The sequence below is a fragment of the Egretta garzetta genome, unplaced genomic scaffold, assembly GCF_000687185.1.
Source record: "Egretta garzetta isolate BGI_Z169 unplaced genomic scaffold, ASM68718v1 scaffold374, whole genome shotgun sequence".
NCBI lineage: Eukaryota > Metazoa > Chordata > Aves > Pelecaniformes > Ardeidae > Egretta > Egretta garzetta.
The window spans coordinates 2525894-2540732 of NW_009259419.1; the positions used below are offsets into that span (position 1 = coordinate 2525894).

At 47.8% G+C, this 14839-nt stretch overlaps 1 protein-coding gene across 1 annotated transcript in view; it reads left to right on the forward strand.

Moving 5' to 3' along the window:
• The window catches only part of EXOC3L4 (exocyst complex component 3 like 4), a 30573-nt gene extending 21206 nt beyond the window's left edge, over positions 1 to 9367 (forward strand). The window contains exons 8-12 of the mRNA XM_009636892.2: positions 1352 to 1466; positions 3506 to 3628; positions 4538 to 4690; positions 5668 to 5789; positions 8941 to 9367. Coding sequence (XP_009635187.1) covers positions 1352 to 1466; positions 3506 to 3628; positions 4538 to 4690; positions 5668 to 5789; positions 8941 to 9103 — 676 coding nt within the window. The 3' untranslated portion in view covers positions 9104 to 9367. The remainder of the gene's footprint in view (positions 1 to 1351; positions 1467 to 3505; positions 3629 to 4537; positions 4691 to 5667; positions 5790 to 8940) is intronic.
• Positions 9368 to 14839: the final 5472 nt, after the last annotated feature.

The following is a 14839-nucleotide window of genomic DNA, read 5'->3' on the forward strand; positions in this document are numbered from 1 at the left end:
AAAAAGTAAAATGTATAATTATTCATCATTCCCAATAGATGGTTCCCAAAATAGAGAGGTGACAGCAATACTGAGTAGAAATATGAGCTTAATCTGATGACCAATAATTTTATCATAGCATAAGCCAGTATTGCACAGTACAGCAGAACAGTAACTTTAATCCACTTGCGAAGTGATAACCAGCAGCACAGGGAGTGCATACAGCAGGTAAGGTGATATATAAAAGAACTCCATGAACAAGGACAACAACTCTGAGAGCAAATAAAACAACATTGCGACCAGCAACTATTAGACTAATATAATGAACGCTTATCACAAATTCGTTTTAACACGTTCAGATCTGTTGTTATCTCAACCCTTCGAGCCCCACATTGGGCGCCAAAATAGGACTGTCGTGGTTTAACCCGGCTGGCAACTAAGCACCACGCAGCCCTTTGGTCAGTTTGGGTTAGCTGTCCTAGCTGTGCTGTACTCCCAGCTTGTTATGCACCTGGCCGAGCAGGAGAAGCTCAAAAAGTCTTTGAGTAGTCTGAGCACTACTTGGCAACAGCTGAAAACATCAGTGTGTTATCAACATTCTTCTGGTACTAAATCCAAAACACAGCACTATGCTAGCTACTATGAAGAAAATTAACTCTATCCCAGCTGAAACCAGGACACTCAGTTTCCCCCAGAGCCTGTTACAGCAGGTCAGGGATGGAAAGTGAGAAGAAAGCCAGGAGCTCGCAATGCCCCCAAAGCCCACACATCGTGCTGGGGATTTCATTACCGCTCAGAAGTTCTGTTTTCTTCCTCATTGGTGTGAAACCTTGCAGAAGTATGCACTGTCCCTGGGAAACTCCACAGGTTTCCACCTCCATAGGCCACCGTCCCAGCTGCTGCCAATAGACAATGCATGAAGTGAGTCAGCCAGGCTCTGGGGGATGCAGGGTTGGCAGCTTTCCCTTCTCTGGCTTTATTATTTACTTCTCTCTTCCCCATAAGCCCCTCAGTGCTCTCTCTCAGGTACCTGGAGATCATTTAGCAGAAGTGTTGCTCAAGACAAAAAGTAACCAGCCTACGCAACTGCTCCGTACAGTTGAACCGTCCCTGATTAGTTCCTGATGAGGAAATAGGTGGCTTTTCAAGCACAGTTACTCAGTTGTGGTTAATTTTCAGCGTATAGGATTGTGCAAAAAGAGCCGTTATTTTGACCCATTGAATGTGTCCAACGGGAAGTACTGGATATGCAAATTTATTTAAAAATAATAACCAAGATGCCAGCCTGGCTAAAACGTTTAGGGCATGTAATATTTTATATTTTAACATTAAACCACCAGTGGTGTCTCAGTCTCTCTCTTTCTCTCTCTAGGTCAGGATTAGAAACAGTGTTTGAAGTCAACACTGAGGAACTGCAGAAGATATTGGCAGCTCTGACAAGGAACTTCACAGATATTTTTTTAAATAAATTAAGAACAAAAGCACAGGTAAGAGGATCTTGGCCACATTATTCCCTAAATATAAGGGGTGTAGGACCACTGCAGCAGCTGAGAGCAATTCCTCTAGCATGATATTATGGTCCCTCCAAAATGCATCATACCTAACATTGGTACAAATCCTCCTTAACCCAAAGTGACACTTCCAGCATCCTGGGAGTTTTTCACAGTGAGAAATGATACATTTCTCAAGCTGTTTATTTTAGTACCTCAGCAACCAAAAGAAAAGGCTATTTAGCAGCTTCCAGCATCTCAGGCAAAGCAGTGGGGAGAAACCTCACCCGTAGTGAAGCACCAGGGAAGTCAGCTGGGCAACACCAATGGGACATTTTTGCTTCAATCAAACATTTTGATTTTTCAGGACTTTGATTTACTTTTACTTATTCATAGATCTGCCATCATGGTCTGTTATCAACCCCTTCAGACAGGACAGAATTCATTCTGGTAGAGGTGATTTTTCCAGGCTGTTTCCATGGTGAAGAAAGACTGATCCTTTCATCATGAGGATGCTAAAGCTGTGGTATAGGCTGATAAAGCTCTGGTATCTGCTGAACTTGTGTGAAGAGGCCTAAAAGGCAATGTGCTGCAATGCAGTTTGTGCTTCCCAGGTACTGTAGACAGGGCTTTCTGCTCTCAGCCAGCTGGGGGTCCGCTAGCTCTAGCTGGTATAGCATGAGAGACAGAGAAAATGATGCCTTTGGTACCACACCTTTTCACTCATCCTAATTCACTTTCCAAATCACCAAGCCTAACTTTCAGAAACTGAGACAGACACGCAACTGGTCTGCCCTAAGCCAAGCCTGCCTGGCCAAGGGGACTTTCCAGTGACTGCAGAGCTTGTCTCAGAGCCTAAGGGGCAGGCAAGGAAGGAGTCAAGCCAAGGTATTGAGCAAGAGAAACGAAATTACATGAGAATGGAGAGCAGCCGAGGCAAAGCGTTTCTAAACAGTCCCCTGGCAGGCTGGGAGCACAGCAGGAGAGCACAAGTGGAGGAAATAATTGAAAAGGAGATTGGCAGGAGGCTAATGGCAGAGATCCTGAGAGCTAAGAGAAGAAAAATACAAAGGGGATATGCCAGAGAAGGGATATTTTGAATTTGGCCCTTAGGGGAGTGTCTTCCAGGTGCCACCAGAAGCCTTTAGCAGATATTTCTGTGTTTCTGTGTGGAGGCACATTAGCTCTAGGGACCCAGCAAGGGAAATAGCCCGCTGGGGACACTTGATCAGAGCACATTATACCCAGGGCAGATGGGAAACGGTGCCATCACTCCCGCATCATCACTGATCATGAGGCATCAAGTCGGGGATGCTCCCAGCTGCTATTCCCCCACCACCACATCAGAGCAAGGAGCAGAAGGAAAATCCCAGTGAGACCTTGCGCAGACACGTGGGGCTGCAGGGACTACAACCAGCCCCCTGCAAGTGCTGTGAGCAAGAGGAGCTTGATTTCTTTGTGGAGAAGGCTGGAAGGGTGATGGATTACTGGGCTAATTTACAACAGATTCACTACCAAGTGACTTGTCATGTCCATAGCTGGTGGAAACCCATGTAACACTAGCATACATGGTTGCATACCACAGCCTGTTCTAGCCATGCCTGACTTTCCTCTGATTAGCATTCACATCTGTTTCTTCATCCATACAGTGGTGATACCAGTTTATTTACCTATAGAAATATAGCTGGTGGATTAGAAGAAGGCACAGAGCAAGGAAATGTGGTGTCCCAAGTAAGCATTTAATGCCAAAGCATCTCCTGCTCAGGGAATGATGCTGCTTCTTCCTGCATCAGGGTGCTCACCCAGAAATGGGAGACGAGGGTCTGAATTCCCTGGAGTGGAGAGAAAACCCCAGCCTGCTCCATGTTCCTGGCGCCTAACTCCTGGTGTGTCTTCACGCAGAGTGGGTGCACCATCAGTGCTCTGTGCTTTTCAGTTCAAGCCCCCTGAGCAGGCAGGTGGCTTGGGTGCCTTCGGCCGGTGCATCAACTAGTCTGATTATTACTGCTGCCGTCACTGAGTGGGTCTCTTTCCAGCCACTCCTTAAGAAAATCCTGACCAAGGACTGGATTTTGGCGACAGAAAGGCCAGACTCGCTGGCGTCAGTGGTCTCGCAGTTCTCCGAGCACCTGCAGCACATGAAGGAGCCCGTGGGGCAGGTAGGCGGCTGGTCCCGTGCCTGGGCACGGTGATGCTGGGGGGGTCCCACTGTCGTCTGCAGGCTGTGGTCTGGCCTGCAGACTCCTCTCCAGAGGCAGGGGCTGTTTGTAACTATTGGGACTGCTGGTGCAGGGGAACTCAGCTATTACCATACTTCCACATGAGACTAAGCAACATCTTTCCTTTCTGTAGTTCAAATATGGGAACTGATCTCTTTAAAGAGGAACAAAAAGCTTTGGTGAACATTAACACTAAGCACTATAATTGGAGAGGTGGGCCTGTGTGAACCTCATGAGGTTCAACAAGGCCAAGTGCAAGGTCCTGCACCTGGGATGGGGTAACCCCCAGTATCAATACAGCCTGAAAAAAAAAAAGGGGAACTCAGCTATTACCATACTTCCACATGAGACTAAGCAACATCTTTCCTTTCTGTAGTTCAAATATGGGAACTGATCTCTTTAAAGAGGAACAAAAAGCTTTGGTGAACATTAACACTAAGCACTATAATTCCATGAGTTGTAGGTTTATATGCTCCTTTCACATCTATGCAGTTGTGAAATAAATGGCTAGGTGTCAACAGCTCTATATTTAAAATCCACAAGTACCATCAAAACATACTTTAAAAATAATCCTAAATATTCCCCTTTGTTTCTGTGTACCCAAACCACCAACACAAAATCATGGGTGGCTTCAGGGTGAGGAGTACTTTCACGGCATTACCTTGGGCACCGCCATTGCTCTCTACCGGAGCGAGGGGCTGCGAGCCGCCGAGTCCCTTTGGCAAACCTGGCCCGGGCAACGTGTGCAGGCCAGTGTGCTGCCTTCAGGCACCTCCTCTACGCCCTGGGCTCCTGCTAAAGACCCAAGTGCTTCCCCTACCCTCTCTCACAGCTGCTTTTTTTAACCAGGAGCTTCTACGTGATGTTCATAAGTATGTCGTGAGGGAATACATCGTACAGGTCATCAAACCCAGAAGGAAAATGAATGAGGAGACACGGCAGCATGTTAGCGAAAAGATGAACAAGGAGGCCAGAATCCTTAATAATATGCTCATTGATCAGGTATGTGACTTCCCTCCTGGCAACCCCAGCTGCCCAGTTCCTGGGGGTGCAATGTCCACGCTTGGCCTCCCAGGGACCAAGGCGGCAAGCTCTCAAGGAGGGCAAGCTTCAGAAAATGTAAAAGTGCTTACAAGAGAGCAAGCAAGGTAGCTACTGCCGGTTCATGGCATGGACTTCCAGCCCGGCAGCTACTCTGCAGTAGCGGCTTGTGCGTGCTCAGCTGGCAGCTCTCCGATGGCAGCGCCTGGTGTTTTAACACACTGGCAGGCCCACGGGCGCTTTGCGTAGGGTGGGTTGCATGCTGTAGAATCAAGCTCATCCTGTGACAACTTTTTCCTGGGCCTGTTCCCCTGGGCCATGGGATACACCTTGCCTCCAAAGGATCCCTGCCCTGAGTACAGCTCATGGAGGTGGCTCCAGTGAGAGGGTCCATCCGGGCACACAGTCTACATACGGAAGGGGGATAGGGAGAAAATTGCAGCTGCTTGCGTGTTTTGTGGCTAGGCATCATCAGCCTGGGGTTTTTAGGGAAGGCAAAGTTGAATTCATTGGATTTTGCAGAAGGTCAGATGTGCAGGGCACTGAACCCCACCGGGGTGGTTAATTGGCTGAGGCAAACCCCTCTCAGCGGTGAGACACACAAAGCTCTGGCGTCTGCTGCTGTGCCAGGCCACAGCCACAACGCCCTGCTCAGGGTCTGGCTCACTGGAGTGCTCATGAGCATTGGGGAGTGCAGAGTCAGGTCCCAGCGGAGCTGCTGGGGGTGCCTTGCCATTGCCACCCAGTGCTGCCTCAGCCAGCACCCTGCTACCCCCTCAGCAGCACCCCGCCTGCCCGAGGGCAGCCTGCCCTGCCTGCAACAGTGCTGTCTTACACCAGTAAAAGCAACCCACTGCCATGCTCTGACCTGCAGGTAAAAAGCATTTTGCAGGTGCTGCGCTTCCCCCTGACATTCCCATATGCCTCCTTGTTCGCAGGGCTCTGACTCTGACTGGCTCCTTCCTGCCATACATCACATTGCCAATATCATTGGGGAGAAGAAGAAAGACAAGATCAAGGAGCACATCAAGGAGCTGTGTCAGGATTATCCAGATATCAGGTACATGAAACAGCAGATGCCAGAACTGTTGGGCTCCATCCCAAACAGCACCAGCTCACTGGGTGCCTTGGCCAAGCTCTTCAGCTTCTCTTCTCTGCTGGTAGCCACACATTAAAGGTCAAGGTGCCAGCAACAGGGGGAATCCCACCTTATTTTTCAGAGTCATAGAATCATTAAGGTTGGAAAAGATCTCCAGGATGATCAAGTCCAACCATCAGCCCAACACCACCATGCCTACTAAACCATGTCCTGAAGCGCCACGTCCACATATTTTTTTAACACTTCCAGGGATGGTGACCCCACCACCTCTCTGGGCAGCCTGTTCCAATGCTTGACCACACTTTCAGTAAAGAAGCTTTTCCTAATATCCAATCTAAACCTCCCCTGGCACAACTTGAGGCCATTCCCTCTCATTCTATTGCTTGTTACTTGGGAGAAGAGACCAACACCCACCTCGCTACAGCCTCCTTTCAGGTAGTTGTAGAGAGTGATTAGATCTCCCCTGAGCCTCCTTTTCTTCAGACTAAGCAACCCCAATTCCCTCAGCCGCTCCTCATCAGCCTTGTGCTCCAGACCCTTCGCCAGCTTCGTTGCCCTTCTCTGAACATGCTCCAGCACCTCAATGTCCTTATTGAAGTGAGGGGCCCAAAACTGAACACAGTATTCAAGGTGTGGCCTCACCAGTGCCAAGTACAGGGGCATGATTGCTTCCCTGCTCCTGCTGCTATTCCTGATAGAAGCCAGGATGCTGTTGGCCTTCTTGGCCACCTGGGCACACTGCTGACTCATGTTTAGTCAGCTGTCAACCAGCACCCCCAGGTCCTTTTCCACAAGGCAGCTTTCCAGCCCCTCTTCCCCAAGTCTGTAACATTGCATGGGGTTGTTGTGACCCAAGTGCAAGACCCCCTTGTTGAACCTCATACAATTGGCCTTGGCCTATTGATCCAGCCTGTCCAGATCCCTCTGTAAAGCCTCCCTACCCTCAAGCAGAGAGACACTCCTACCCAGTTTGGTGTCATCTGCAAACTTACTGACGGTGGACTCAGTCCCCTCATCCAGATCATTGATAAAGACATTAAACAAGACTGGCCCCAGAACTGAGCCCTGGGGAACACCGCTTGTGACCGGCCACCAACTGGATTTAATTCCATTCACCACCACTCTCTGGGCTTGGCCATCCAGCCAGCTTTTTACCCAGAGAAGAGGGGGTAAATCATAATTTTTCTTGATGGCTGTATCCTTCCTCTTTTTTCCCCGTCTGCTGGATCTTATAATGCACACAAGTTACTCAAAAGCCTTTTCATTTTAGACTAGATTAGACTGGACCAGACTAGAATATTACAGTTGGAAAAGGCCTACAACGATCCTTTAGTCCAACTGCCTGGCCACTTCAGGGCAGACCAAAAGTTAAAGCATGTTATTAAGGGCATTATAGAAACTGGCTTGGGGCACGGACCACCTCTCCAGGAAGCCTGTTCCAGTGTTTGACCACCCTCTTGGTAAGGAAATGCTTCCTAAAGTCTAAACCTCCCTTGGCACAGCTTTGAACCATTCCCACACGTCCTATCACGGAATACCATTTTATTGCTCCGAATGGACCTTGTTTTACTGTAAAGCTCCGGCTTGCTTTTCCATGTATGACCAGTATTAGCCCAGTTTGCTCGTTTGCAGGCTCCAGCTTTGGAGTAAATAGCTTGTATCCTGTTCCCAGGGTCAGACTTCAAAGTGCAGCAGACGTTGACACAGTTAAGCTGCAGTTTCTGAAAGGGCCTCAACGCAACCACTAAATTTTGGAATAAATTGCAGATTCTTTCTTTTGTACTTTCCATTTGCTGTTCCAAAGTAGCATCTGCAAAATTTAAGGCTACTGGAAAAGTAAACAAAGTGACTAGCTCTCTGCACGGCTAAGCAGCTGCGTATCAGAAGTTGCCTCCTCTTCTAGAGCTCTTCTACCAACAATTGAGAAGGAATATCAGTGGTACAGCTTGCAAAAAATTCCATTTCATCAGAGTCACTTCAGAAAAAGACCAAAGGTTTTTGCACTGGCTTACACAGTTCCTTCTGAAAAACATTTATACAATCAAAATAAACTGTAGATTTAACAAATTGCTCAGAACACTGAATCAGACCCTCAAATATTCAGAAAAAAATTATATTAAATATATTTTCCTCTCCCCAAAACTGAGGCTCAAAATTTTTCGTATTTAACTGGAGTGGGTCAGATATGCTTTGGGCTTATCTGTGTGGGGAAATTCAAGACATGGACTTGAAAAAGAATAATTGTTCCTGAGTAATTTCCTAGGTAAACACACCTATCCTACAAAAAAAAAAAAAAAAAAAAAAAAAAAAAAAAAAAAAAAAAGCCTTAATCCCAGTGGCCAGACTAAGATGACGAAGGAGGCAGTGCCTGTTCTGGGAAGGATGGTGGAGGTAAATGTTGGCTAGTCAGGCTTAGCTGTTTGAAAACAATTTTCCAGGTAGAAAAGTCATTTACAAGGCTGTGATATGTGGTACTTTTTCATCATTAGCCTTAGACCCAACCCAGGTTTTAAGGCTCATCCTCTTGGTTGATATATTTCCTGGCTTTCCATTATTGAGTAATATTATTTTTAACAATTAAGTTTGCCAAACGTGGCGGAACCTGCTGGACCTGCATTGCTTCGTGCTCAGGTCTCTATTAATTCTTCCCCTGAGCTCTCAGAGATGTTGTGGAATTTGTATATACTAAGATTACTGGAACAGGATATGTTTCCAAGTTGGCTTTCCTAGTTCTAATCTAATTAGTGCCTGTCAGCTTCCTCAATATTAGTATTTCCATTACTCAACTCAAAATAATCATTAAATAAAAGGTCTGCAGCCTCTCAGGAAAAATTACAAAAGACATCACATGTGTGTGGAGACAGAAGAGGAAATCCCCCGAAGCATCAGCAGCAGGAGGGTGTCCCACCAGCACCAGGTGGTAGGAGCTGATGCTCGCTGGTTCGCTACCTCTGGAGGCTGCAGACCCTCGCCCTGGTGGTTCCTCCACCGTGGTGAGGGGATGTTCCCTGGCACTTTGCCATGGCCTCACTCTGTCTCCGATATGGTTGTTGGTTGCTTACTTCTGGGCTGGTTTTGCTCGCCAGGACTGAGCAAGGTTTTGTTTCTGCAGGAAGGAGCATATCCTGGCAGTCCTCGCGCTCCGGGGGCTGGGGCCCACCAGAAGAGCGGCGATTTTTCGGCAAGTCTATCCTGCGTTGGAGAGCCCTGATGGTGGGGAGGGCAGCGCACTCTTCGCTGAAATTGATGCCCCAGTGATCATCAGCTGCTTCTAAAACAGAACCAAAACAGCAGTTGGCATCCTCCCTCCTCCTACGCTGCCTCTACAGCATGATCCAAAATCTGCTACCCCGCCTCACTCCTCTGCAAATGCAATTTTTTGACTGCCATGGGAAAAGAAGTATTTTTCTGAACTTGCTACCCTGACTTCAGAAACCAAAGGCAACAGACACACCAAGAACCGACCTCCTGCAAGAGTTTCTGGGCAGCAACTCCAGCCCAGGCACCACATCCAGCCTGTGTTCAATACAGGTTTTATTCCTAGGAGGCTGCTCTGTTGTTTGTTCCAAGACTGAGCCTCTTTTCAGAGAACCAAAGAGAAAACCAAAAGGAGTTCACTCAGAACTATATTAAGGCTTGGACTGTGCATTGCGTAATTATACAGCAGCAGAGCAAGAGCCTCCTTCATAATTACTGTCCCTGAGCAACCAAGGGGCAGAGCTTGGGCAGGGATGTGGTAGTGCCCAAGTCTTATTTCCTCCCCCAGCAACCAGCTGGCCAAGCTGGCCTGACACAAGGTTGGTGACACTGTGACCTGATGCCACAAACCACTACCTGCCCGAGGAGGAAAACCTTGGAGGGTAACCAAACCCCAGAGCTGGGACATGCAGCGCATGGACCACCCTGCAGTCAGAATGGACCCCGGAGCCCTTCTAGTGCTTCAGCAGATTTTCCTCACTTGTGGGCTGTCTTGCAAAACTCCTCTTGGACTGAAAACCTGTTCATGCCATCACAGCCTCCCTGTGGGCAGACATGTATGGATCGGAGCTGCCATGTGGAGGGAGGTTCCAAGTCCTGCTTTTCCCAGGGAAAAGGACCACCATGCCCCTATTCCATTTTCTTGTATGTTCAAATATATTTTAACAAATCTGGTACAATCTGACTGCAGTATGAAACCTAATGTGAGGTGGACAGGCATAGTGCTACAGATCGGACCCTCATCTGGTGTAAACCAGCATCACCCCACTGATGGGCATGGAACACGACTGGTTTAATTCCATGAGGGATCCAAAGCATTACATCCAGCATTTGCAGGGGAGACTAAAAGAGACATCCAGCAGCCCACAGCCATAAAAATCTGATTTTAGTTAATCCAATTTATCTTTTAGGTTGCCCTCCGCAGGAATTAATCCAAGACTGTACAGAGACATGTTTACAATCTATCAATTAACGTGATAAATGTGGACATGGCATAGCCTTGAACACTAATTTGTCTGCTGCAGAGCTTAGAGCATCAGTAGTGAGCCTCTTTCGTTTCCTTTGCTCTAGTTTGCACCAGTATAAATTTCAGCCCAGGTGAGCCGCAGGTGTTGGTGACAGGCCAAGGGAGCTGTTCTAACGGATAAGAAATAGAGTGCACCTTTAATTCACATCCATAACATGAACATTTTTCTAAGGTAGACTTGCTACCTCCACAATCAAGATGAGGCATTTTTCTAAAGATGGCTTTGAAATATCAGGTATAAATTGAGAGCCTGAGGTAGGAAATCCCAAGAGAAATAATCTGCCCTGCATCATTCTTCAGTACAGCTCAGGACAATCCCTGCAAATCCTCAGCTTGGTGGCTGTTTTCGCTATGGAGAAGAAGTACAATATCATCTGCACCTCCCGTTAGGTGTGCAGAGCTCAGGAACACTTTGGAGCTCCCCTTCCCTGTCCTGGGGACACGGTGCAAGCAGGGAGCCCTGGGTGACACCCCCATGGGTGTGTGAGCTACATCCCCCATCCCAGCAGAGGAGAAGGGCATCAGCGCTGAGAGATTTACATTTAATGTCAAAAGCATTGACTAAGTGGGGGAGATAAAAAGGTCATTTGAACTTTTGCATTCTCAGTCTGAGGCATCTAAGGCTGGATTTGCAGAGGAGTCAGGATTTGAGGCACTCAAGCCTCAGCAGGAGTTTTTGCGCATCAGAAATTTCCCTCTGCCCTGTATGCACCTCTGATCCAAGTACCTCACACAAGGCATCTGCAGCACAGAAAATTTCCCAAGTGCATTGAACATATACTGGCTTTTTAATCTTATTCTTTTACTGGCAGTCTCTCCACAAAGCAGCTGCCTTTCCCCAGGCTCCAGCTGCCTGGCCCTGGGATTAGATAAGGCATTCAGCTTCTGTTTTCTAATAAAAGCAAGTTGCTACCCTGAAGTCATGGAGGAAAGTGGGCACGATGACCTGCCTTTGTCACAGCCTCTCCTGGGACACTCGGATCCTGTAGGCTGGCATCCTGTGAGCCAGCAGCAGAAGCAGAGCCTGCTTCCTCTGGGAGCTGCTGCTCTCCTGCTGCTTGCTCTTGAGAAAACCAGTTTAAGGTTAACCCCATTATGGCAAGACTATGGTTCAGTCTCTGTCCTACTCTGTCCTGGTTTCAATAGCCATGCAAGCTCCAGGGTGAGTGGGGAGCAGGGGTGTTCCCCCCCGGGCAGGAGGATGCTTGGTCTGGGCTGCGAGAGCAGATCCTGGAGACACCTGAGCGAGGAGAGAGGAAGGGCTGTGCTCTCCAAAATGAGCTGCTGCTGTCCAGCTGTCTTCTGTGAAACACCTGGTGTTCATTAGGACCATATCTCTCATTCCAGTAAAAGAGAAGGCAGGCCTCCCAGGGCTTTTATTGTGGAATATGTTGCTCTTGTAGGAAAGTGCCAAGGAGTTCACTTTTTGCCCTGTTAGCTTCCTCTGTTTGTTATTTCCCTGTGGTTTCCACAATCCGCCCTATTCCTACCCCAGCACACAGTTCCGTTCCCCACCAGGAGAGACACAGCTCACTTCTACCCTGGAGGGTCCAAGCTACCAAGTGCAGATACATCCCCCAGTGAATAACGCTTTCTCAAAAGTATCTGACTAAATGGGAGAACCAAACTCTCTCCAGATTTAGCTCCTCAGGGGTGAACGCTGCTGTCTTTTTTTTTTTTTTGGGGGGGGGGGGGGCCTGGCACAGCTCACAGCACTGTGTGGGTGATGACAAATATTTTTTTTTGTTTCAGAGGTCTCTGCTGTTTCACAATAGTGTTTGTTTCTGCTTTGGGGTGAAAAGCAGTGTTTTCAGTACTCTCTGTCCAAGGGAACTGTGCCTGCAGCCAGGGTGGCCCATGGGCTAGGGTTTGCCATCTGAGACCAGCCTTCGGGTCCCATCATTTCAGCAATTTCACTTGGTGAAATTGTCCTTCCCTGGAAGGAAGGTACAGAAAAAGGCTCACTCCAAGCAAGAAAGGAACAATACCAAGACATTGCAGTGAAAGCACAGGAGGCTGTCCCTGAGCTGAGGATCCCAATCGATCAGGTAAAATATTCCACAAAAAGCCTTTTAGTGCAGCAGCAGTATCATGTTTAGCTCCCTGGCTTGTGGTATCTTTCAGGAAAGAGGTCTCAATTGGGTTAAAATATTAAGGATGTTCAGGGAGAAGTAGATTGCAGTATTACATCCACTGTGTGAGCTGGGCGATGTGGCCTGACACCACCCAGCAAACACAGCCGGGAAGGAAAGAGGTTTGAGGATGTTACATCTCAGGGGTGGCTGAAAAGTAAAGCTGTATTAGTTTTAGGCTTAACTACATTGGTCATTATATATCGCAGTTCTCCAAAGTACCAGTGTTTAGCAAACATTTCTCTTCTGTATTTTGCATACTTCTCCATGAAATCTTGTTGTGGTTGGATTTACTGCCCCCAAAGCAGTCATTTCTGTTCTCTGGGCACTGGGCAGGTACAGGAGTGCTTTGCTCTGCATCACTGTGCTCTTCCATCCCTTAAGGACATTTTTATGTAATACTGCTAACGATGACATAACATTAGCACTGGGACTGGCCCACCTCTCCCATAAAACCCATGCAAGAGATCAGTCAGATTGCCAGAGCATTTATTGGATATAGCCTATTTAAACTACTTACTATTACTATGACAATAATAAGACAGCATTGGGAAAAGGTGAAGACTGATGTAAATTAATGTGTGGCAAAAGTGGAGTAACTTTTAAAGAACTGCAAGGATTTCCTTTAGTCCCCCAGTCACATAACTATTTCCCTGAGGACACGGAGCAAACGTGAACTTTCCCTCCCTGTAGCTATCCCTGTCACACAGAGCACTACAGATAACCTCCAATACTCTTGGCATTTATATTTGTAAATTCATACCAAGTCATACAAATTATCCCAGAAAAGGGGTAATATGTAAAGCAGAGAAACCTCCAGGAAAAGGCTCTTGCAGTATTTTTGCCATCTTGCTACTACCTAAGTGAGATTCTCAAAATGCGTCTGTTAGCTGCACAGAGATTACAGCTCTTGCTAAATGAGGCAGAAAAAGTGAACAGCAGATCAAAGATGAGCACCTAAGTCCTAGGATGTCTGACCAGGCATAGTTTATGTTTGGCTGTGCATGAAATTGCGCCTGGCAGCACAAGGAAGTCGGTAGCCTGAGCTCCGTAATGAGTGTGGGGCTGGAGAGCTGCCATGGGCTTTGTTACAGGATGCAGGATTGTGCCTTGGTTCCCAGGACGGTGGGGAGACTGGCATCCGGCAAGACAGAACGGCTTTTTTGTGAATAGTGCTAAAGCCCAAAGGCAGAAAGGGGTGGTCATGCAGCTTGCCAAGCCATCTCCCCACTGTGCTCAGCCCTTGGAAAGGGGATGGCAACTGCAGCTGGGAGAAAGATGCTGGTAATCAGAAGAAAGCCCAGAAAACAGGAATGATCTTGCAAACTGCACCCCCAGAGAAAGAGAAGCTTGCTTAACATTTGTTAGAGCAAAGCAGTAGCCTTCAACCTTTTTCTGTCTATGGACTAAAAAAGTACTTCCAGGGAAGGCACAGAGCACAGACACGATAACCGTCTTCCAGCCAGTTAAAAAATTTCTGCAAAAGGGAAGGAATAAGGTCCTCTCCATTTTCAGTGGGGGTCAGGCGTAAAGCAAGCTTCTGCTACAGCAAGTAGATGCAAGTTAGGTGCAGCAAAACCGCTGCTGGTGCTGACAGGGCTGAAGAGCTGAAGACAGCGTGGCGTCCGTACCGTCGGTGGCATGTAGCAGCAGGCCAGGCAGATCCCTGCCAGAGGTGTGCCGGCATGGCTGGTCCTGCTCTGCGATGGGGACAGACATGCTGCATCCCTTTCCACACAGGCACAGGAGCAGGAGCACGCTGGTGGCCTGAGCCAGCAGGCTGATAACTCCTGGTGACACTGATGCTGTGGCTCGCTAGGGCTGTAGGGGTGCAAGGGGCCATGGGGCTGCAACCAGCCCCAGGAGGCTATTTCACTTTCAGTTGCCAACCTATAACAAGGAGCTGCATCCTTGGTGGCCCACAGTGCCGGCAGCAAGGACAAGAGCAAGGAGTTTCTTTTGCTTTCGCATGCACATACCCAACAAGGTTTTCTGCTGACACTCATCATGGGTAATGCCAGTGCTGAAATTAAAGAAAAACAAAGTAATCATAAAAGTCTGTCATCCCGAGCAAGGCACAAAATGCTGGGGATCATTTCCTGAGTGAGGGAGCTCACAACTTTACAATACTTTTTCCAAAACTCAGGAAAAACTATTTCCTGAAGGACCTGTGCTGTGAACAGAAGCTCATTGAGTAGATAAGAGGCAATCATGAATTAATCATCAGGGATTCATTAGCAGGAGCAAGGCCAAAAAAGCTGGTGGCTTTTGTGTCTCAAAGCACATCACTTGCACACGTGGACCATCATCTTCCCCTCACAGCCCCGATTACAGCGCAAGAATGCATTACACACGCATGGCTTGTGCTGCTCTGC